Below are 24,979 nucleotides of genomic sequence, written 5' to 3'. Positions count from 1 at the left end.
GTTTCTGGCAACTTTTAGGAAGGAAAGAGTTTTCAAATCCTTTACATTGCTCTCTTTGTTGGACTGCAACAATTGTCTGGGAGGGGGAAAGAGTAACGCTTCAATCGATAGTGTCATTAAAGAAGCTGGATTCTTGGTTTTGGCTCCTCTCTAGTGACTTCTTGGCTGTATGTTCCTGTCACCCTGAGAATGTTGCTATTTCTGCTGCACATCAGTTACAAAAAAGCTTTGAGAACCACCATGTGGCAAGCATTTTGTGGTAGCTCAAGTGAACCACAAAACTGTCTGATTTGTTGATTTAGCTGTTTGATTCAAATTGAATTCTAAGATGATGGGTCAGTTTGGAGATATTGTGTATGAGAGAGTATTTAGATCAAGAGGTCAACTATTATCCAATCAAAACTGATTATTTTCTGTACTTGGTCCTGCAACTGTGCAACTTATTATTGGATGGTGGATATATATATATAAAAGCCGAGTTTTGACGTAGAGAGTGCTTAGAATTGCGGCATGTGTCTATGTTTTTTAATATCTGAGAGTGCTTAGAATTGCGACACGTGTCCATGTTTTTAATATCTAAAACCTTTTTTTATTTTTACCTTTGGTCATTAATTAGCGTAATTAATTGGGTTAATTATATTTCAAGAGTTTTCTATACATAAATTATTCAATAAATTAAGTATTATTAATGTCCGAATCAAATAAGGAAACAAATAATATAAATTAAATTATAACCTTTTTTTTTTCACATCAACAATATTTTCTTGAAATTTTAAATTTTTTTACTCATGATTTTTAATAATTGAACCGCGCAAATATTGAAAGGGTTTTTCCTTTTTCTATTTTTTTTTAATGAATTAAGTGTACGATTTTTTCTTAATTAATTCCTTTTGACCTTCTTTTTATTAACTCACGTGTCCCTTTTTTTTTAATTTTAAATTTTTTTACTCATAATTTTTAATAATTAAACCGTGCAAATATTGAAAGGGGTTTTTCCTTTTTCTATTTTTTTTAATGAATTAAGTGTACGATTTTTCCTTAATTAATTCCTTTTGACTATATATATATATATAAGCCGAGTTTTGACGTTGAAAGTGCTTAAAATTGCGACATATGTCCATGTTTTAAATATCTAAACCGTTTTTTTTTTAAAAAAAAAGAAAACTAGATACTCTTCATTCATAGATGAAAAAAAGAATACAAAAGCATTCATTAGCTCTATAAAGAAAGAGCATTAAGCTCTAAAAGAACAATATTTGAAATACATGTAGGAGTCTCCTCAATCCACAAATTATCCCTTGATTCCCTCGATGCCTCCTTCGCCAAGCCATGAGCCGCCTCATTGGCCTCTCGCTTAATATGGCTAATCTTCCATTGACGGAGGGATCTTAAAATTAGCTTGGTATCTTCCACTAAATGCCCATATCGAAGCCAATTTTGTTATGTCTCCCCAATGGCCTTGACAACCAATAATTAATCGCCTTCCAAAATTACATCAAAAAAACCCAAATCTCAGCATAGTTCGGTTGCATGTAGAGCTGCCAAAGCTTCCCCAACAGTCGATTCATAAATTGCCCCAATGGTTTTATTTTTAGCTGCAAGCACCCGTACACCTTCATCTCTGATAATGACTCCTATACCCATCCACTTCCTATCCGAAGATAGAGCAATATCCCAATTTGCCTTGTAAAATCCAAGTGGAGGAGCTTGCCACTTCAATCCCGTCCCAACAATATTATCTACTACCAGGATCGATTCCTTAGCATTTGCCTGAGTGTATTGCGTCAGCCCCTCTCTCGCCAGATTTGCCACAGTCGTTGGATGTGAGAATTCACCCCCATGCACAACAGAATTGCGACGTTGCCAAATTCCTCTGGAAGTTATAGCGAAAAGATCCAGGTCCTCCCTATTCAGGCATAGCGCCATTTCTTCAAAAAAATCAATGAAATTACTGCAATTCCATTTGCACTTTTGAAGCTTGTGATTACTGGAACCCCAAACATCTTGTGCCGACGGACACGCCCATAATATGTGGTGTGCCGTTTCCTTCTCTTGACAGCAGAAAATGCACAACTCTTCATCAATGATTCCTCTTCTTTTCAAGTTATCTTTAGTGGGGAGGATATTCTTGCAAGCTCTCCATAAAAAACTTTTGAAGAAATTGGTACCTTCAAGCTCCAGATGGTCTTCCATACCGCTTGACCTCTGCCTTGGTTGGAGCTCTCTCCTTTGTTCCTCTCTTGACGCTCCTTTTCAATATGATAAGCACTTTTGACGGAAAATTCTCAAGAACTAGTGCCATGCCATATCAGTTTATCCTTATGATGGTAGCTACTAATGGGAATATTACAAATGATCTCGGCCTCCTCAGCCCCAAAAATGTCCCGAACCAGTTTCTCATTCCACCTGACCGGATTTGCATCTAAAAGCTTCACAACCATTGCTTCTTCAGACAGAATTGTGCAGGGTGATTGGATTGAAAATGTCGTCGGTCTTGGAATCCACTTATCTTTCCAAATAGACACAAAACGCCCATCTCCAATTCTCCAAAAGATCCCTTCCCGAAATAGCTCCCGACCCGCGATAATACTACGCCAAGCATAAGAAGGCTTATTTCCGACCATGGCAAACATAAAAGATCCCCGGCGAAAATATTTTGCCGCAATAATCTTTGCCGCCAAGCTCTCCGGATTTTGCATAATTCCTCAGCTTTGTTTTGCCAGCATAGCTTTATTAAAACATATAATGTCTCTAAAACCCAATCCACCTTTAGATTTAGCTAAACTCATTTTATCCTAACTTATCCAATGAATTTTTTTATTATTCTCAGAGTGCCCCCACTAGAATTGTTGCATCAATTTGTTCAACTCCTTACACAGCTCTTTTGGGAGCAAAAAGATGCTCATACAATACGTAGGAATTGTCTGCACCACCGCCTTTAATAAGACCTCCTTCCCCGCTTGAGAGAGAAAATTCGTCTTCCAATCGGTAACTCTCCTTTTCACCTTCTCCATCAAAAAATGGAATTCCCTTACTCGATATTTTCCCACAAGCGCAGGTAATCCTAAGTAAGTGTCATAATGTTGTGACGCCGGGATCCCCAAAAGAGACAACATACCATCACGTACAGGTTGAGCTGTATTTCTGCTAAAAAACACCGCAGTTTTGTCTTTATTCAACCATTAATGTCCTGACGCACGTTCATAGGAGTCCAATAAATTCGCCAGAATCCCCCAATCCTGCAGTGTAGCTTTACAGAAAAGTAGGCTATCATCCGCAAAAAATAGGTGATTTATCCGCATACCTCTCGGCGACGTTGGGACCCCACCAAGTAATCCAGTACATTCTGCATGCTTTCACTGGGCGCTGAGAACTTCCGCACAAAGAATAAATAGGTATGGCGAGAGAGGATCCCCCTAACGAAGTCCTCTTGTTGGAGTGAATTTTCCCATTGGCTCACCGTTGATAAGGATGGAGTAATTCACTGTTGTAACACATTGCATTACCATGCCCACGCATTTGTCAGAGAAACCCATCTTTTTCATCACCTTTTCCAAAAACGACCACTCCACCCGGTCGTACGCTTTGCTCATATCGAGTTTTCGTGCCATGTAACCCACATGACTGTACATCCTAGAATGCATAGTGTGCAGAGTTTCATAGGCCACTAAAATATTGTCTAAGATCAGTCTACCCGGTATGAAAGCAGATTGATTGCTTGATATAATATTAGGGAGTAGAATTTTCAACTTGTTCGCCAAAACCTTAGAAAGAATTTTATACAAAACATTTCATAAAGATATGGGTCGAAAATCTGATACCACATAGGGGTTAGATTTTTTGGGAACAAGAGCAATGAAAGTGGAATTAATTGTTGGAAAAATAACACCAGATGAGAAAAAATATTGTAAAGCCACTACAACCCAATTATCTTGAAAAAATCCAACAGGAAAACCATCAGGTCCTGTGGATTTTAAAGGCGTCATTTGGCTTAGCGCCAAACTGACTTCTTCTATAGAAATCTCTCTCTCCAAATCAACATTCATCTGGTTCGTAATTCTCCTAGGCACCACCGCCAGAGCTTCTTCCACCCCTGTAGGACTTGATGTGGAGAGTACCCACCGAAAATATGATAGAAAAGCTTCTACGACAGACTCTGGAGAATCACATGTGATCCCCTCAGCATCAATTATGCTTGAAATTTTGTTGGCACGTCTCCTCTGAGTGGCACAAGCATGGAAATATTTGGAATTTTTATCCCCATGCTTGAGCCAATCTACTTTTGCCCGTTGTTGCCACTTCATCTCTTCCTCTTCCAATAGGCCATTTGCCATCGATTGGAGATTTTTAATCTCATCTAGGTCCCATTCTTCCTCCTCACCCTGCAGTTCCAAGAGTTTAGTTGTAGTCTGTTTGAGGATATCTTCGGATTGGCTTTTATTCTCCTTCTTCCATTGGATAAGAGAATTTTTGCATTTCTCCAATTTATTCAAGACCGAATACCAAGCACCTCTGTTATTTTCTTTTACCCTACACACCTTCTTAATCACTTCTTTGTAGGTTGTACATTTGTGCCAAGCTACCTCATACCCGAAAATAAATTTCTTTTTACGCCTTTGCGACGCATTTTTGTGAAAAGAAATCATTACTGGTGCATGATCCGAAGCACACGCAGCCAACACTTCCACCCTACGGAAAGGGTACAATTCCTTCCATTCCTCATTTGCCAAAGCGCGATCTAAACGTTCCATCGTGAAATGCCCCACTAATTGACTGTTGCTCCAAGTAAATTTCGGCCCAACAAACCCAAGATCAACCAACCTACTCCCTTCAATAGCATCACGAAAGTCGTTCATTTGCCTTCTAGGTTGTCGGCGGACTCCAAATTTCTCCTCATCACTTGAGATTTCGTTATAGTCACCCATGCTCAACCACGCCGACGACTGGTACGAGCTAAGGTGTCGTAGAAGAGTCCACGATTCTTTTCTTTTTAACACCTCTGGATGCCCGTAAAATCCTGTAAATTTCCACCCTTGAGCCACTCCATCTTCCTTCACTACGGCGTTAATATGACGCCGGCTATAATTTTGTATATCAACCCTTACCTCCGTAGTCCAAAAAAGTGCTAGACCTCTGCTTTTTCCAATGCCATCTACGACAAACACACTCCCAAACCCAATGCGGATTCTTATTTTTTCAATTCGGTGTGCTTGAAGTTTGGTTTCCATAAGGAAAACCAAATTGGGTTTCTTATCCTTCACCAGACGGCAAAGGTCTCGAACTGTCCGGGGGTTCCCAAGCCTCCGGCAATTCTAACTTAAGATAATCATGGCTCTCGACGGGGCTGAGAATCAGCCACCGCCGTTTTTTCAGTGTCATTGAAAACTCCCTCCTGCCACTTCCCCTTCTTGGTCGAACTGAATTCCCTATCATTGAACTTCACAACATCTGCCTTGCGTGGGCCAAGCTGCAAGGATTGCTGCTGGACAGAGTTTTGAAGCCGACCCCCACGAGCCCTCTTTTTCCATGACATTTTCCCAAGAGCCTTGAGTTACCCACGCAGCCATGGGGCTCACGTGTCTCTCGATTAACCTCCACATGGCTGTCAACTCCCACCGAGGCTTGCTCCTTTGCCAAGTCATCAAGGCTTGATTTTCCATCCATCAATACAGATTGGCTGTTTCCATTTTCAAACAAATCAGCCTCATTGATTACTGGTGCCTTATTAATTCCATCAGTTTCCTTTCTATTTTCCACCACCTTAATTGGAGAGAAAGAGACGTGACCATGCCAAGCAACATTATTTTCCCCATTTAATAGCTCCTCATCAATCAACTTGTGATTTGCCATATTAACTAGCAAATCTTCTTTTATTACCCCCCTCATTAATATCCCCCATATTATCTCCATGCATCCCTTGCTCGTTATTCTTACCAAAACCAGCCCCACAGAAATTCGTATTCAAAAATACTTCTCCTTGATTTATGCTCCCTGTCTCCTCCTCATTTAGGTAGAGATTGTATCTCTCCCTTTATTAAAATACAATTTTTCCTTAATTAATTCATTTTGACCTTTCGTTTTATTAACACATATTTATTTCTCTTACCCTAAATCACGTCAATCTCTCTCACTCTAAACTCATGTCTCTCCTTATACGGCAAGAACGTTTCAAAACTCTTTTCTATAGAAGTTGACGGTTGCACAAAGTTTATTTGATCAATTTTATAGAAATATATGTGACTCCGAACTATGATTTAAGGTATGAGATATTCGAGATGAATGTATCTTTGTGTTTTTATGTATAAATTTTTAGGAGTTGTGAATTGATGATCTTTAGTTTGTTTCTTGAGAATTTTTTTTTTTGTACCAAACACCGTTTTAAATTAGAGATTAGGTAGAGATGAATATATTTCTATTTTGTTTTGTGAAATTTTTTGTTCAACTTTTTTTTTCTTTTTTTTTTTCATTTGCTTTTTTGAATGTTTAGAATTATGAGTTTTATTTGTATTAAAATATAATAGGTATTACACCAAAAATATTATAATTTTATGCTAATTTTATATTAATACTTTGATAATCAAAATTCATGTTTTCTTGCCTATTTTTTTTCTTTATGCTTTTCATTTTAAACTACACATATGGGGCCGAATTTAGGTTGTTTTAATTTATTTTTTAGACTAAGGGAAGATTAAAATGATTTATTTGATTGCATTAAATATTGAGTGAAAGATTTTGTCATTTTTGTAGCCATTAAAAAAAAAAAAAGATTTGTTATTTTGGTTTGTATTATCGTTTAAATGTCAAGAATTTTATGAGTTTTATTTGTATTAAAATATAATAGATATTACACAAAAACCTATTGGGTTTAGGGTTACTCTCAGTTTTGATACAATTCTCAATATATTGTTATAAGGTTTAGGGTTACTCTTTCCTTATTTTCTGTTCTAATTTATATATTATTTTTCATTCAAATTTCTTATTGTTCTTTTGTAAATTTAATTGACTTTGTTGTTCATTATGTTTGTTTGTGTTCCAATATTCCTTCTACGATTTTTTATTTCTTTCTTTGATAAAAGAATTAAAACTACTCCTATGAGAATAAATATTTTAATATGTTTTATGGGTCTTATGATTTAAGGGTCTTATGTTTTAACTCATTTTAGTTGGTTTTAAATTACACATATGGGAATTTTTTAATATGTTTTAATTTATATGGATTAAAACTAAAATTATATATGGTTCTTATGATAGTATATTTTTATGTGATTTATATATTCATACAAACTTATGTGTAATTGTGTCACTATGTTTAACAATATACTGTCGAATAACCTTTTGTATTTTTTATTGAAATAGGCATGATAGATTTTTTTACATAATTTTTTTGACCTATAATAAAAAATACAATGGAGATGCGTTTTAAGTTTTAAAATCAAATTATAATAAATAATCCCGTGCATAGCGCGGGTTCTAGGCTAGTATATATATAAAAGCCAAATCACTTTCAGAAGTGCCTTAATATTGTGACATGTGACGTAAACCGTTTTTATTTTAATGCTAAACCGGTTTTTTAAGGCATAATTTGTGAACTGGTTTTTTAAGAGTGAACCGATTTTTACTTTAAAAACAAGTTCATTAAATTAGCGTAATTAATGGCATTTAATATATTTGAAGAATTTTCTATATATAAATTATTCAATAAATTAAGTATTATTAATATCAAAATCAAATAAGGAAACAAGTAATACAAATCAAATTATGTATTATTATGTTTAATCACTTTAATATGTATATAACATAATATTATATGTTATAGTTGAATTATTAGGGTCGCTGTTGACGGAAAGATTTTTTATTATTTTGCTATGTACTTTTTTTAAGGCTCATAATTATATGGGTTTTATAATTTGTATAAAATATAGTAAGTATAACATTAATAATATTAATGATTCTTACTAACTTTCTATTAATGCTTTAATAATCACAATTCAAGTTTTCTTTTCGCTATTTTTTTTTTCTTTATATTTTTAATTTTAAACTATACATATGGAAACAAAGATTTTAACATGTTTTAATTTATATGGATTAAACTAATTAAAGTTAAAGGCCTTATGATATATAGTAAAATTTTATGCGACTTATGCATTTATACAATGTTCTATGTATGATTGTGTGCCATATATGGTGAGTAATATATCGTCACTTAACTTGTATAACAGCAAACAACAAGCAACAGAGTCCAACAAAATCAGGAGACAGGTGATGCAAAGTTATGCTGATAAGGCAATGTTAGTAATCTTTCTTCAGTCTTGAACTCCTTTTCGAACGATTTCAACAAGACCACCGAATGAGCCAATTTAAAACTAACAAGTTTTTGAATGTAAGGTTTGTTTAAAAAAAAGAAAAAAAAAAGCTAACAAGATTTATTAATTGTTTACTCATTAGAGACTTTCTTTTCTGCAGTGAATTTTTAGAGGAGGTTGGAAATTTTGATTGTGGACTTTTACTTGATGGAGTTTTTCATGATGACGTTGAAAATAATGATAAGGCGTCCACAAAAGGCACGCCTCTACGTGTACAAAGCCAAGTGATACAACACTTGGCTTGTAAGTAGGAAACTGACATGGTCAGTTATTCTAAAAAGAAAAAACTGCTATCTTCATTTAAAATGAGTGATAGTATAAATACTCTCCTAAAGAATAGTTTGAGAGACGTACGTATGAAAAGGAAAAACAGAAAACAACTCTCTCTCAATATAGTTTCATTATTGGTGCTCTTAGACTGTGGATGCTGTGAATATTACTCCAATAATTTCTGGTAGTGTATTCCATCACTGGGAAAAAAGGAAGAAATTCATTGAAGAATTTGATTGCAGTGCAAATAAGGTACTCATTCCGCTGTGCATATTAATTTTCTAACATTGGTATCAGAGCCAGGTTTCTGTGTTTCTCATTGTATATATGCCTTTGTATACATGAGAAATTGCAATGAAACCAAGTTTCTGATTTATATACCATTTTCGTTAATATATGGCCTTTAATGGCAAATTTCGAAAATGAATGAATTAGACCACCAAATTTATACATATTGTAGAGAACATTCATATGAATATGCCTACAAAATTTGGTGATGATTGGACATGTATGTTGAGAGATATAACATTCTTAGTTGAAGAACATGAATTTTTGTTTTCTTTTTTCTGATAATTGTTTATCATCAAATGCGTTAATTTTTCATATGGTAAGATTATACTTGTCATAAGGTTTAATTTGACATATGGAATGCGAAAAACGGGCATATAATGAGGGAGATCTGAAGGATTTAAGTTTAAAGGTGAATCTGGAAATAAGGGCGACAATCGGGTGTTCAGAGGTAGAAGAAGGCCTGGTTCAAATAACTGTTTTTTATATTTGAACCGTTGCACCTTCTCAAGAGTCTGCTTTGGCCTAATGGTCAAGCGATGCTTCTATGATAACTGTGGCCCTGTTTCGATTCCCCTCACCCGCAGTTTTTTGGTTTGGTAAAATTTTTTTTTACTGAAATCGTGCTCCACGTGTGCCTTTAGTTAAAAAACATAGAGGCATGAGGGTTTGAACCCATGCTGTGTGACTAGGGTAGTGGATACCCTAACGGGTGGGCTACTGAATTCTTTGGAAATTAGAGTTCCCTTTGTTATTTATAATATAATAACACACATGCATAAATGAATGAAAATTCATTTGTTAAAAAGATTTCTAGTTAAATATTTTTTTGTACAGTCTAGTGGCATGTATGTAAAATTGTTAGGGGTTGAAGTAATTTTTATGGATTTATTTTTATATAAGTATTGTATATCAAAATCCATAATTATTTCTTTGGAGAAATGTAACGCATGTTTATTCTTTTAAAATTTGTTGAGATAATTTTTTAAGAGCATGTGTAGCCCCTAAAATGATGACATTGAATTTATTCTTGGCATGATATTTATGTTTGTTGCCTAGAATTAATTTAAATAGTGGGAGTTATGGTTGAGTTAAATTTATTTTTCTCCTATACATAATTTTGTGCGAAAATTAAGTTAAATATTAATATTTATGACACTTGTGGCGCGGGAGATGATTATGAAGCTTAGCGATTTTTAGATCTTGCGACGTGTTAATAATTATTTTATTTAACTTAGATTATCGCTGCAAATTTTTATGTGTGTATAATATCCCTTTGCGCAATTTCTTTGTAGTAATATGGCTTCAAAAAGTATTGTTGCTGATTTGAATAAAGGGGAAAAATTGGATGGGGAAAATTATGACATATGGCATCGAAAGATTCGATATGTTTTAAATGAACAAGAGGTCTTGGAGACCTTGTCCCATTCACTGACTGAGCCAATGCAAGGGGATACCGAACAAAGCATAAGAGATTTTGCTGCTTATGAAAATTGGCGTAAAAAGGATCAATCTGCGCGCTTTACTATGTTAAGCAGCATGCACAATGATCTAATTGGTGAGTTCGAGGTATATCCAACAGCTCAAGATATGTGGGAAGCACTGAAGATAAAGTTTGGTGGCACTTCTGCCACTAGACTGCGCGGATTGACCATGAGATTTGACTCCTACAAGATGCGCATAGATCATACAATGAAGCTGCATCTTAGGGTGATGTCATCCATGATCCGCGAGCTCAAAGCAGCTGGAAACCAACTTACTGATGAGCAGCAGGTCCAAGCGGTGATTCGTTCACTACCAAGCTCTTGGGAAGCTATGAGCCAAAATCTGACGCACAATGAGAACATTAAAACTTTTGATGATGTTTCGCGTCATTTGGAACTTGAAGCTGAGCGCCTAGAGGCTGCTAAGCCCAATAGTTCTGCATATTTGGCTGAGTCAAGTTCGCGCAGGGCATATAGGCCTAAGCGCAAGAACAATGACAAACATGGAGCTACTGGACCAAGGCCCAAGAAGGCAAAGGCTTACAAGCGCAAGAGAGGTAAACGCGCTGGTAAAAAAGACAAGTCTAAGCTGCTTTGCTTTAACTGCGGTAAGGAAGGCCACTTCGCTCGTGAGTGCACTGAGCCGAAGAAGGTACTCTCTGACTTTTCTCACTATGTTTATGTATCTAGCCATGTTTTGGTTGCTCATTCCTCTCCTATGTGGACTGTAGATTCGGCAGCAACCGAACATGTAGCTCGAGATCGGGTCGGATTTGTGGAGTACCGTCGAATTCCTGTTGGGAGTCGAGATATAAAAGTGGGGAATGGAGCTAGCGTGGAGGTACTTGGTATTGGTACCTACAAGCTGGACTTGCGAGGTGGACGCACTCTATTACTCCATGATGTGTTATATGCTCCCGAGATTCGACGAAACTTGCTTTCTGTAGTTACATTGCTTAAATTTGGTTTTCGGTTTGTATTTGATAATGGTGTTTACATATATTTGGGAACAACATATTATGGATGTGGTTTTATTTCAGATGGTTTTTTAATATTGGATTTGGATTATTCTAGTTATGATAAATCATTTGCTTTATTGACTTCTTCTGATAATGTTGATTCAATTAGATGGCATGCTAGGCTTGGCCATATTGGACAAGAAAGGATGACTAGATTAGCTAGAGAAAACCTATTAGGCAATCTCGCTAAAGTGTCCATGTCCACATGTGAACATTGTCTTATGGGAAAGTCAATTAGAAAACCGTTTGGAAAAGCCACTAGGGCATCTTTTCCATTGCAATTAATCCATTCAGACATCTGTGGCCCAATGAATGTAAGGGCAAGACATGGGGGGTTCTATTTCATCACATTTATAGATGATTTTTCGCGATACGGTCATGTTTATTTGATTTCCCATAAATATGAAGCATTGGATTGTTTTAGACGATATATGAATATGGTTGAGAATCAATTAGACAAGAGTATTAAAACTCTAAGAACTGATCGTGGACGCGAATATCTTTCTGAGCAATTTAAAAGGCTTTGTGATGAAAAGGGAATCAAAAGGCAACTTACGATGCCAAGTACGCCGCAGCAAAATGGCCTGGCGGAAAGGAGAAATCGAACTCTACTAGAGATGGTTAGATCAATGATGGCGCAAGCAAACTTACCAATATCATATTGGGGGGATGCACTTTTGACTGCTGCCTACATTCTCAACCGAGTGCCCTCCAAATTAGTACCTTCTACTCCTTATGAGTTATGGACCCGCAAGAAACCCAATTTGAGTTACTTGCGGCCATGGGGCTCAGCGGGATTTGTTCATGACACTTCTCATAAGTATGGGAAATTAGGCCCTAGAGGAAAAAAATGTATCTTTTTAAGATATTCAGAGCATTCTAAGGGCTATGTGTTGATAGGAGAACAAACAGAAGGAAGGGTGACTGAGATAGTGTCACAAGATGTGGATTTCATCGAAGATGAGTTTCCAACTAGAGGTGAGGTTGAAAGAAATTTAGAGCTTTATGAGGCTTTGGATCAAGAGGAAGGCGCTTTAAGTGGCCTAGTTGACAATGAGGAAGAAATTCCTCAAACTCCTAGGGATAGTGGGAGCGACTTGCCGCCTAGTGGGAGCATACCACTACTGGAGGATTCACAACAACCTCAACCGCGTAGGAGCAAACGTGGAAATCTTCCCCGTCGTCGTTTTGAGATTGAAGGGGAAGCTTTCATGATTGCTCCGCATGATGATGATGAGCCTAGGACAATTCAAGAGGCTCTCTCATCTTCTGCAAAAGATGAGTGGATTAAAGCAATGAATGATGAGATTGAGTCAATGAAGATTAACCAGGTCTGGGATTTGGTGAACCTACCGCCAGGGCGAAAGACTATTGGGAACAAATGGGTTCTTAAGGTCAAACGCAAGGCAAATGGTTCAATAGAAAGGTACAAAGCTCGCCTTGTGGCAAAAGGTTATACCCAACAAGAGGGAATAGATTATGAGGAAACTTTTTCACCAGTAGTAAGGTTTGCCTCAATTCGTCTGATTCTGGCCATAGTTGCTTCTATGAATTTGGAACTCTATCAAATGGACGTTAAAACAGCTTTTCTCAATGGAGAACTAGATGAGGAGATCTATATGGATCAACCAATTGGTTTTGTGGCCAATGGACAAGAGCGCAAAGTATGCAAGCTAAAACGGTCCATCTATGGCCTGAAGCAATCATCTAGACAATGGTATCTAAGATTTCATCGAGCTATTCTTTTGAATGGGTTTACGATGATTGAAGAAGACCATTGTGTTTATGTCAAACGGTCCAAGGGGAGTTTCATCATTTTGTCATTGTATGTTGATGATATTTTGTTGGCCGGAAATGATAAGGATATGATAGTCGCCGCTAAAGGGTGGCTGTCCTCCAACTTTGAGATGAAGGACATGGGTGAGGCAGACTACATTCTGGGAGTTAAGATTTTCAGGGATCGATCAAAGAAACTTCTAGGTTTGTCGCAACAAACCTATATAAAGAAGGTTCTTGAACGCTTTCAGATGTATGATTGTAAACCCATTGACAATCCTATTGCTAAAGGTGAAAATTTGTGCCAAGAGATGTGTCCTAAGACTCAGGATGAGAAAGAAAAGATGACCCGTGTTCCTTATGCTAATGCCATAGGTAGCCTGATGTATGCTATGATGTGTACTCGGCCGGACATATGCTATGCAGTTGGCCTGGTTAGTAGATTCCAATCTAACCCCGGACAGATCCATTGGAAAGCAGTCAAGCGGATATTAAGATATCTCAAAGGAACCGCAGATTATGTACTTTGCTATCAGGTTTCGAATTTGCGTCTTGTCGGATATAGTGACGCTGACTGGGGTAGTGACCTAGACGAGCGCAAATCGACATCTGGATATGCTTTCTTGCTTAATAATGGTGCCATTACTTGGAGTAGCAAGAAACAACCCTGCATAGCGTTATCAACTATGGAGGCAGAGTATGTAGCTTGTTCTGCAGCGGTTCAAGAAGCTGTTTGGTTGAGGAGATTCCTTAAGCATCTTGAGATTGTCGCGGATGCTCCAAATCCTGTGACAATTCATTGTGATAGTACAGCAGCTCTTGCTTATGCTAAGGACCCTAAGTATCATGGGAAAACCAAACACATCGACATAAGATATCACTACATTAGAGACATGATTGCGCAAAAAGAGGTGGTCCTGAAACACATTTCTACTGGTCAAATGATTGCAGATCCCTTGACAAAGCCTATCGCTAGAGATGCTTTTCAGACTCATGTTAGGAGTTTGGGATTGCGTAGAATGTAATCATTTGTTATTCAGTTGACGATTGTTGTACTCTTTTGGGATATTTACTTATTAATGCATATGATGTTATTCATTATTTGTTTTTTGAATTATCATATGGCATATTGTTTAATACACACACTTACCAAATGATTGGTTCCATGGTATAAAAGGTATGTCAATAGGGTTAGATTGGCTCACTCACATGAGCAATCGCCTCTGGCGCTTGGGTAGCGAGTTGAGATGAGACATTGTGCCCTTTGATACTTGTGTAGCAAGTAAAGGTAGTTGACACAAACAAATGTTGCCTTAGTTGGTGCTAAGATGAGGTCTATAGTGTTGTTTAGACCATGCATGAATAACCCACAATTCATGTAACCTATGATTAGCCGGATGTGAGACCTTAATTTGGCGCCTAAGATGGTGAGCAAATGAAGGGCTCGGGTTAGGCGCTTGTGTAGCGACTAGACTAAGATCTGTACAGTTTATTGAGTTTAGACATACATTTTTTTTAAGAGAACTTAACTGTAACATGTATTTCATACTACATGTGCTCATGCGACCAAATTGAGAAGGTGAGTGAATCAATCCCTATTTCCTCACCATGTGAGTTCCACAAGTCATTTTTCCATGACTATATATATTTTGTGCCCTTGTTGACTTTTTTGACTATGTCATAAGACGGAGGTCTTTATGTCTGCTGCTCTAGTATGTTGCCTATGGCTATGATTGATGCAGTCTAAAGGGACATAACTGGGAAAGCGATTGGACCAAAGTTGAGTGGCATGAGTGCGAAGGGAAGACTATTCGATAACACATTTCTGAGTGTATTCACTGTCGACAGGTTAAGGCGCTATATGATAATAGCGACATAATTGTGAATACATCATGGTATTTTATGGGTAGGTCAAACATTGTTCTGAGTTAACTCAAGAGGGATTAGAGATGTTTGATCTGATGTGTTCGAATGGGTCTAGGGCATAACGAGACATTTTTTAGGGATGTTGCTATGCTGGTCTTTTTGATAAAGATTTGGTATAGTGCTCCCAACCTTCTTATGCAGGTGTACTCGGTGGTCGCACAGTCTATTTGCAAGTATGAATAATGAAAAATACATTGAGAGATGCATGACTGGGTCGTGCCCATTGTGTGCGAGTGGGAGATGTTGAAAATAATGATAAGGCGTCCACAAAAGGCACGCCTCTACGTGTACAAAGCCAAGTGATACAACACTTGGCTTGTAAGTAGGAAACTGACATGGTCAGTTATTCTAAAAAGAAAAAACTGCTATCTTCATTTAAAATGAGTGATAGTATAAATACTCTCCTAAAGAATAGTTTGAGAGACGTACGTATGAAAAGGAAAAACAGAAAACAACTCTCTCTCTCAATATAGTTTCATTATTGGTGCTCTTAGACTGTAGATGCTGTGAATATTACTCCAGTAATTTCTGGTAGTGTATTCCATCACTGGGAAAAAAGGAAGAAATTCATTGAAGAATTTGATTGCAGTGCAAATAAGGTACTCATTCCGCTGTGCATATTAATTTTCTAACATGATGACTTTGGGATGGTTTTTTGGTAATTAATATGGATGTCCAACATCTTATATATATATATATATATATATATATATATGGTTATAGAAATTTATGTGATGAAATTATTAGTTGCTCCGATTGTTCTATATATTTGATTATGAACATTGTTGCAGACATATATAGCTTTTATCATGCCTTTGGGGATTGGGGCATGACAGAGATTCTATATATGTTATATCCATCTCACATGTTACTTATTTGATTAACAGGTGAATGGATGGTTCTCGTTACAAGAATGACAACAATGACATGGGTTGGGATTATATGGGTGTCAACCAAATTCTTTGACATGTCATATACAAATAATATCAAAACCTAGCTAGCTCGGATAACATTCAGATATTTGTACTATAAATGAGAATGAAATACACCAACACAGGATCATTATTTCCATTTTATTGTTCTAACAAAGGACAAAAACAAGAAAAGTACCAACAACCTCATGAGCACAAATGATTTGACTTCTCTAGACGTACACCTGAACTCGGATTATGGCTCATTCCACCATTCCATATTCCACTAACAAACAAGAAAAAGTAACATAGCATAATACATTACTCAACATTCAGCAAACATTCATGTGATTCGTGTTATAGGGTATAAGATGATTAACTATTTATTAACCAATCATCAATTATTAACCAGGAATTTGCACATATTCCATTAAAATGACACTTTTAATGTAAAACTAAAAGTGCATATTAATTATATCATACTACATCATAGTAAATGCATATTACAATATCATAGAAATTGCCATAGTTCGAGTATACGCATAAGTCATGACCAATGTTCCTTTGTGACAGGATGATGCAATGAAAATAATCAACTGTCTCACTGCCTCTCAGTCTCCGACTTTACACTTGCAATACCAATCTAAATTATCTTCTTCCGCTCTCTAAGATATCCACCATTTGACTATCAAGTATCAACCAAGTTGCTAGCCAACCCGTTGGTGTATTGAACAGCATAAATTAAACATAGACAATTCATAAATCAAGAAACGGAGCCTAAATGCGACAATTGTATGAAATAACATGGTTTTTTATTCTAGATTTAACATAGTTTAGTGGCTATTTTGTTTAAAACAAGTCTGGCATTTAAAGGTCATAGGCATTGAATCTCTAACCTCATCTTCCTCCATCAAATGTAATAGATCCAACAATTGAAACCATAAAACAATTTTTACTACGAATCCAAAATTTAGCTTGAATTCATACATATATACACACAATACATAAATACATAACACAAACATACATGCATAAAGGTTTAACAAGCCATTCAATTTAAAAGTTCTTGGCGATACATATTTTTCTTGTATGCACTCTCTCTTTTTATGCATCGATCCTCACGCCAAGGCAATATGGCAATTATATGAACTTAAATAACCGATAAAATAATAACAACACAATGATAAGTTATTGCTTCAGAATTTTCATAAAGTCCTATTCTATATATTGTGCTTTGCTTAATTAGCCTTCTCCTCTCAAACAATTCTTTCTTTTCTCTTCTTCGATCTTCTCTGAGCCGCACCACAGGTCTTTCTTTACACAATTCTCGCACTCTCGTATAGCATGTACTTCATTGAGTAAAACTAGAGTTTCAACAAAAGTATTATTGGCATGAAGAGATCCGTTGACTTTATCACTTCTTATTCTTAGATTTTTAATCAATTTATGAGTCTTGAGATCATATAACAAACCCATAGACCCTTTTCTCTTTTTCAAATCTAAAATCATTTTGTTGTTCCAAAAACTGAACATTGGCCAAACCAACCCACCATCTTTAAGGGTAAGTTGTTTAGTCCAAGACTCTACTACGCCATATTCCTTCATCAACCAAACGTTGGCATCTTGCGAATTATCCTCCAGTAAAGAAAGGAATCCACCAGAAACCCCAATTGTAGTAAAATGTTCATCCAAACTACTTAGACAAGCCGGAAGCTTCATCACTCGGAATTCCTCATCACACATATGAAACAACAAAACCACCAATTCAGGAAAATCGGACCCCATATCTCTTTTATGATATCCAACCCAGTGGCTTGCCCCATTCACTAAAGCCTGCCTACTATTTGCTATAGTATATTGAAAATCTTCGGCAATCCTAACAGTCTCCCAAGTGCCTGTGCGGAGTTTATAAAGCTCCGCATGAGATGGAAACGGCGGCATGGATAATCTACTACCTAACTCGGCAATTAACACCATTCTCAGCACCTTGTAGTCACTACTTGTATGATCAAAACCGAACCCGTAAATAAGGTATTTTCTGTCGGTTCTATCAAACTTGTAAGGTTGAGAAAGAGTCATAGACATTCTAATTGCTGGGTTCCATAGAACTAGGGACGCCAAACCATTTTTTCTAACCAAAGGCGCAAAAAGTAGTAGTCTCTTGCAATCAAGGACCACTTTATAACTTCCGCCACTAATTTGGCATGGATATTCAAGTTTTTGAAACTCGTTGAATGAATCATTGATATGGAATAATTGGTATTGCATATCCATCACTCCGTCTTCTTGATATGCATAGCAATGTAGAAGGTGGTGAGCGTGATTGTGGGTGCTCTCACTATGATGGGCGTGCATTGAAATAAATGTAGGACTAGAGATAATGGATTTCCATGATTTTGAAACACACTGGAATCTTAAAAGCGATTTGACGGGTAGGCTTACCAGGATTTCAATCCAAAGATCGTCTGGAACTGGAAGTCGAAGCCCAAGCCGACGCCGGTTTGACATCTCAAAGCGGTGCGTAATGCGTATGCGGCTCGAAGAAGAAAACAATCCAAAGGCTCAGATTTTTCTCTGTTTTTTACACCCAAAGCAGAGGCTCTTTCTTTGTGTTTTATAGAAGAAGATTAGAGTCGGCGAAAATCAAACACCAAACCCAATAGGAAAAGTAAAGAAGGGTGGGGCCGTGTATCAAATAAATATATTTACTTAATATACCGTGAATTATTTATCAGCTCAAGCAAGTATTGTTATTTATCTTCTTTGAAAATAGGAAAAGTAAATAAATATATAATATTTTAATAATTTTTTATATAATTTTCTCTAAAAAAAAAAAAAAAGCATTTAGAAAAGAATCAAATATTATATAATTTTCTCTCAACATTTTTTTATATATATATAATTTAATATGTCAATTAGAACACTTTTTTTTATTTGTAAAATTTCATTTAAAACCATTTTTTTTAATTACTTATTAGATATAGAATGACTTATCACTTGATTTACAAACCAAATAATAAGACTTAAAAATGGAAACTTTTCATATTCTTCTAACTCAAATGGACTTAAAAATGGAGAAAAAATTATGCATGTTGGAAAATTTTATGCAGGTTTGACTTTGATGCATACAAAAATTGGACTTTCAAAAAAAAAATAGACATGATGAACTTTTCAAAAATTTATGGACGTTGAGACTTTCCATGAATATGAATAATGACTTTTAATCAGTAATTACTATTACCATAAATTATTAAAATGATCCTTTTCATTTCTTTTGAAATTTAGCGGAACCGGTAAGGCAAAAATAAGAGGGCAAAATGGTCTTTTCAACTAAACTAACTGAATCCTTTCCTTTTCCTTTCAAAGGAAATGGAGAGGATCACATTCCCATAAATTAGGGGCCTTAATTATATACTATTAAAAATAAAACTTTCACCCATTTTGTACTTTTGGATTGTGTTTGAAAAATAGAGCTTTTAAGTTAAAAAGCTTTTTTGGCAAAAGCTTCATTTTTAAGCTTTTGCCAAAAGTGTGTTTTACACTTTTTTTTTAGGTTTTTTGAATCCTTAAAAACGCTTTTAATTTTTTTACTAAATGACTACTTTTTTCTTCAAACGGACTTTTTTAGTGTTAAACGCACTTTTAGGCCACTCAAACGCAATCCCAAACAAGCCCTAAGCAGTAATTCCCGAACAGAGTGCTACAAAATTTAGTAATAACCCGAGACATGGTTAGTGGACGACTAAGAACATGTTTGGGATTATATTTGAGAAATAGAGCTTTTAAGTCAAAAAGAATTTTTGAGCAAAAGCTTTATTTTTAAGTTTTTGCCAAAAGTGTTTTACGGCCATTTTTAGGCTTTTTGGACCTTTAAAAGCACTTTTAATTAATTTTACCAAACAAATACTTTTTTTTTTTTTTTTTTTCAAACGGACTTTTTAGTATTAAAAGCATTTTTAAGCCTCTCAAACGCAATCCCAAACAGACCCTAAGTTATGAGACTTCATATTATTGCTAGGAAATGATCTTTTATCTTTTTTGTTTGTTTATTTGTGTTAAGGTCCAAAGATTTTAGATACTGTAAGCTAGGAAATTATGTTTTTATTTTTTTTCTATTGAAAGCGGAGAACAAGGAAAACCTGAAAAAGAAAGCAACTTAAAACTTGATTAGGCACTAAAAAGACTATTACTTTTTTTGTTTTTATCTGCACCTTGCTTTATTTTACATCAGTTTGTTCTTAAATCAATAATGGAAGCAATAATATAATACATACCATTTTTTCGCAGTACCAAAAATATGACATTAATAGAAGCTATCTAGGATTATACAAACCTAATTTTTACCGTATAAAAATATCAGGTTTTGAAAGAAAATAAATGTCATTGCTTAGTATCAAGGTCCTAATCCCTACTTCTTGAGTGTCCCTCATGAAAATATTTTGAACGAATTTGAATCAAAAAGAGTAACTCAATATTGAAGATCGAGAATCTCAATTTTGGGCTCAACATATATCTTGGGGAAAAAATTAGTTCACCAAGAGCGAGGCGCGGAGTCGCTTGTAGCAGGTTGCTCATCAAGTCCTCCTCGCCTAGTAGACATGTCTCAAGGGCCCCGCTGAGCACGTCCCATTTATGGCATGATCCCGCCTTTCATAGTAACTACCGTGCACAAACCTGACTCAAGCACGCCTCTCCTGCACGGGGGATACAGGCCACACTTCTCCACTAACAGAGGTGGGCCCACGGCAAGGCAAGACCATACCAGTCCAATCACAAGGACACTCGTACAAGGAGGGTGACCAACCTGACAAACGCATGTCCTTGCCCCTCCAAATAAGAGATATCGACCATTCCTTGTAAGATATGGTACTATGTACATGTATGCAAGACGTGCCGTAATCAGACATATATATATATAAAAGATATGCACCACTAGTAAGATAAGGAAAACTATTCAAACTAAGCTCTTGTTCTGACTAAGCTCCCACTTCTCCTTCTCCACCCCAAGTTAAAATGTCTACCTAGTTGTAAACTACGCTTCAGTAGACCACATCACCTTAGTCCAACATGAGTTTTCCAAGGTGACCGGAAACTGTGTTAACAATTTGGTGCCGTCTGTGGGAAGAGACACGCAAAGCGCTGTAGCTCTTTTCCACTAAAACAAGTATGCCAGCCACCGAAGAACATGCGCACGACAGTGGACTTTCTGCTTCATCGTCACTTATGCAACTTGAAACTACCAACTCTTTCACTTTGGTAACACCCTCAAACACAATCTTTACCCAAACCGGACCTTTTGTTAGAACCAGGAGTGGTGGTGATGCCAGAATTTTCGAAGCCAATGACCCCCAAGTGACCTACCTTACCTCCCAGCTGGAGCTGGAGTGAGGGCGAGTCCGTGATCTCACACAGTAGAATGAAGAGCTATCGCGTCAAGCCCACACCAGAGAACCTCCTCCAAAGCAGTAGGGGAGCGAAGAGCAAGATCAGGAAGACAAAGATCGTCGCGAATATGTTGGAGCCATACCAGAAATGTACTATAGGCAGGGTGAGCACAACAGCTACGAGTCAACCCTCGGAGGAGAATATTATAGCGGTTTCACCTACAAAGACCAGGGTGGTCACGGTTCTTGGGGTACTTATAGAGTTTAGGATGACTTTGGTTACCAAAGTAACTATGGCCACTAAGGTTACAGTCATTATCACCCCTATGGTGGGCCAGAAGATCTACTCTATAGAAGTAGCCAATACCAAGATGAAAGCATTTATACCCTTACGCCAGGGGGTATTCGGAGTACGCGGAGTCATACGAGCTAGTCAACCACGACATGCAATACGCCCCTGAGTATGGCGAAAGGATAATGTACGAGCACTAAGACTATGAGGAGTATAACCCGCCAAAGGAGGAAACCAGAGCCGTAGAAGGAACTCATGGGCGACGTAGGCGGCGTGTAGACAGGAATGTGCAAGCCCGCAACAAGCAGCTCGAGCCCTTGACACATTAGGAAATGGAGAGGATCCCATTCCCATAAAATTAGGGGCCTTAATTATATACTGTTAAAAATAAAATTTTCTCCTATTTTGCACTTTAGGATTGCGTTTGAGAAACAAAATTTTTAAGTAAAAAAATATTTTTTTGGCAAAAGTTTCATTTTTAAACTTTTGCCAAAAGTGCGTTTTGCTTTTTTTTAAAAAAGTTTTTTAGATCCTTAAAAACGTTTTAAATTTTTTTTACTAAATGACTACTTTTTTCTTCAAACGAGCTTTTTGAGTGTTAAACACACTTTTAGGCCACTTAAACAAGTCCTAAGCAATAATTCCCAAACAGAGTACTACAAAATTCAGTAATAACCCGAGAGATGGTAAGTAGACGACTAAGTTATGAGACTTCGGGCCCGTTTGGGAGTACGATTTCAATAAGCACGATTTTAAAAATTGTGTTTTTAAAATCGCTACTTTTTAAAATCGCATAGATATTTGGTAAAATATGTTAAAAGTTTTTTTATTTATTTTTAATTTTTTAATTTTTATCAATTGAGTGTTTAGATAACATTGGCATATAATTGCAGTTTCATGGCCAAATAAGTAAATATTACACCAAATATTGTTTTAAGCGAAATCGTGATTTAGGTTTGAATTCGCACTTTTTCAAATAAGCACCCCCTAGTCAACTTATAGAAATCGCGGATTTTTCCACGATTTTAAAATTTGTGTTTTTAAAATCGCAATCCCAAACACTTCAAAATTGTGATTTGGTTTAAAAATGCAGATTATTTTTTAAAAAACGCACTCACAAACGAACCCTTCATATTATTGCTAGGAAATGATCTTTTATCTTTTTGTTTGTTTATTTGTGTTAAGGTCCAAAGATTTTAGATACTGTAAGCTAGGAAGTTATGTTTTTTGCTTTTTGATTTTTTTTTTTTTTTTCTATGGAAAGCGGGAAGAAGGAAAACCGAAAAAGGAAGCAACTGAAAACTTGATAAGGCACTAAAAAAACTATTAGGCCTTAATTATATACTATTAAAACCCATTTTACACTTTAGGATTGCATTTGAGAAATATAGTTTTTCAGTCAAAAAGTATTTTTTGGCAAAAGCTTTATTTTTAAGCTTTTGTTAAAAAAAAAAAAAAACTTTATTTTTAAGCTTTTGTCAAAAATGTGTTTTGCACATTTTTCTTTTTTTAAAGCTTTTTGGACCATTAAAAACGCTTTTAATTTTTTACTAAATTACTAAATATTTTTTTAAACGAACTTTTTGAGTGTTAAACGCACTTTTAGACTATTCAAATGCAATCTCAAACAGGCCCTAAGCAATAATTCCCAAACAGAGTGCTCCATTCTTGATTTAAGAACAAACTGATGTAAAATAAAGCTATGTGCAGATAAAAACAAAAAAGTAAGTCTTTTAGTGCCTAATCAAGTTTTCAGTTGCTTCCTTTTTCAGGTTTTCCTCGTTCCTGTTTTCGATAGAAAAAATAAAAATAAAAACAAAAGGCAAAAAACATAATTTCCTAGCTTACAGTATCTAAAATCTTTGGACCTTAACACAAATAAACAAACAAAAAAGATAAAAGATCATTTCCTAGCAATAATATGAAATTTTGGAGTGCAAAAATAATTAATCCATTGGATAAAAGTGCAAACCTTTTCAAGGAAAACAAGGAAGGGGTACTCAAATGCTTTCAAACTACTGTTGATAGAAGAAGGGTGTATGTGAACTTCTCTTCTTCCATCATACCAAATAGGATGGCCCAGTGTTGCAGGACCAACAGACTGTTTAAGGCTCCCAATTAGAGCAACAACAGTAATGCCTTGTTCAGTGGCTGCCACATTAGGGTATAAACCTGCACATAGTATAGTAATTTCTTGCTGTTTGGAGGCTTCATTTTTGACAATTAAGAGCAACTTTTACAAAATATATGATTGTTCATAAAGCGGGTGTGAAACTGATGTGAATTACATCACAAAAAAGTCACTTTATGGAAAACAAATCATAAATCGCCAAAAGGGCCACATCTTGGCAGGTACTTGTACAATTTGCCGTCTTGTTTGTCTCTTTCAATATATTCTCTTTCGATTAGAGATTCAATGCGGTTCTTTACAACCGTCCTACCAGGCTGCAAATTCACATTCAAGAAACAGCTGTGAGTTAAAACTGATCAAAAGAAACAGGACATTGATCATATAATGAGGACAAACAAGTGCCTAAAAATACCTTGAACTTGCTATCCAACTGAGAATCTAACTCGGCCAGCAGAACCGCGTGACTTAAAGACAAAATAACTCCAGAAGGGATTCTAAAGGGAATGCATACCCCATTTTCAATGGGTTAGCGGTCAGATTAAACTTTATAGTTTTTATATCTTATTGTCTTCGTTGAGTTCACTTAAATTGACTGAAGTTTTATTTGAAGGGAACGGAGCATTTTCCTTTCGATCTGGGAATATTAAACTTTTCTTAGCAAAATAATGGTTGTCTTCCGTGTGATCAATGTATTCTAGGGAAAATTATTAACCTGCACGTGTAACTATGCATCCTTAGCTTCAATCATGTACCCAAGTTCTTTGGAGTCAGCTTGTAAATCTGAAAACTTGAGAATTGTGACAGAAAAGGCAGCTATTTAGATATTCAATGCATGCATACTCGCATACCACTCTTTGCACTACTGTAAACTTTATAATCTAAACCTGTAGCTCTAGTGGATTTGCCATGTAAAGTTTCAGCTAGACAAAAACCCAACTGCAGAGAAATGAACCTAAATATGAATTTGGATTTTAGTAATTATGACTAGAAGTAAATATTTGCAAAATGAGACAGATGCAGTCATATGGAGGTTGTTTTGAAAATCAAGTAGTTTACAGTCATCAAGAACCACTATATCGACAACATTATACTAGACAAATTTTGTTATTGACTACTTTTTGCCTTGGTTGGGACA

General features: G+C 36.1%; 2 protein-coding genes across 2 annotated transcripts; both read right to left on the bottom strand.

Annotated features, from left to right (window-relative positions):
- Positions 1 to 3,791: 3,791 nt before the first annotated feature.
- On the bottom strand, positions 3,792 to 5,228 carry LOC132177924 (uncharacterized). Its single transcript, XM_059590402.1, has one exon. The coding sequence runs from the start codon at positions 5,226 to 5,228 to the stop codon at positions 3,792 to 3,794; it is 1,437 nt and encodes a 478-aa protein (XP_059446385.1).
- A 12,051-nt stretch (positions 5,229 to 17,279) lies between these two features.
- LOC132177923 (F-box/kelch-repeat protein At3g23880-like) lies at positions 17,280 to 18,545 on the bottom strand. Its single transcript, XM_059590401.1, has one exon. The coding sequence runs from the start codon at positions 18,543 to 18,545 to the stop codon at positions 17,280 to 17,282; it is 1,266 nt and encodes a 421-aa protein (XP_059446384.1).
- Between the last annotated feature and the right edge of the window lie 6,434 nt (positions 18,546 to 24,979).

The sequence above is a fragment of the Corylus avellana genome, chromosome ca4 (genome assembly GCF_901000735.1).
Source record: "Corylus avellana chromosome ca4, CavTom2PMs-1.0".
In the NCBI taxonomy this organism is placed as follows: Eukaryota; Viridiplantae; Streptophyta; class Magnoliopsida; order Fagales; family Betulaceae; genus Corylus; species Corylus avellana.
Note: the sequence above shows the minus strand (reverse complement) of the source record. Positions and strands in the feature narration are given on the sequence as shown.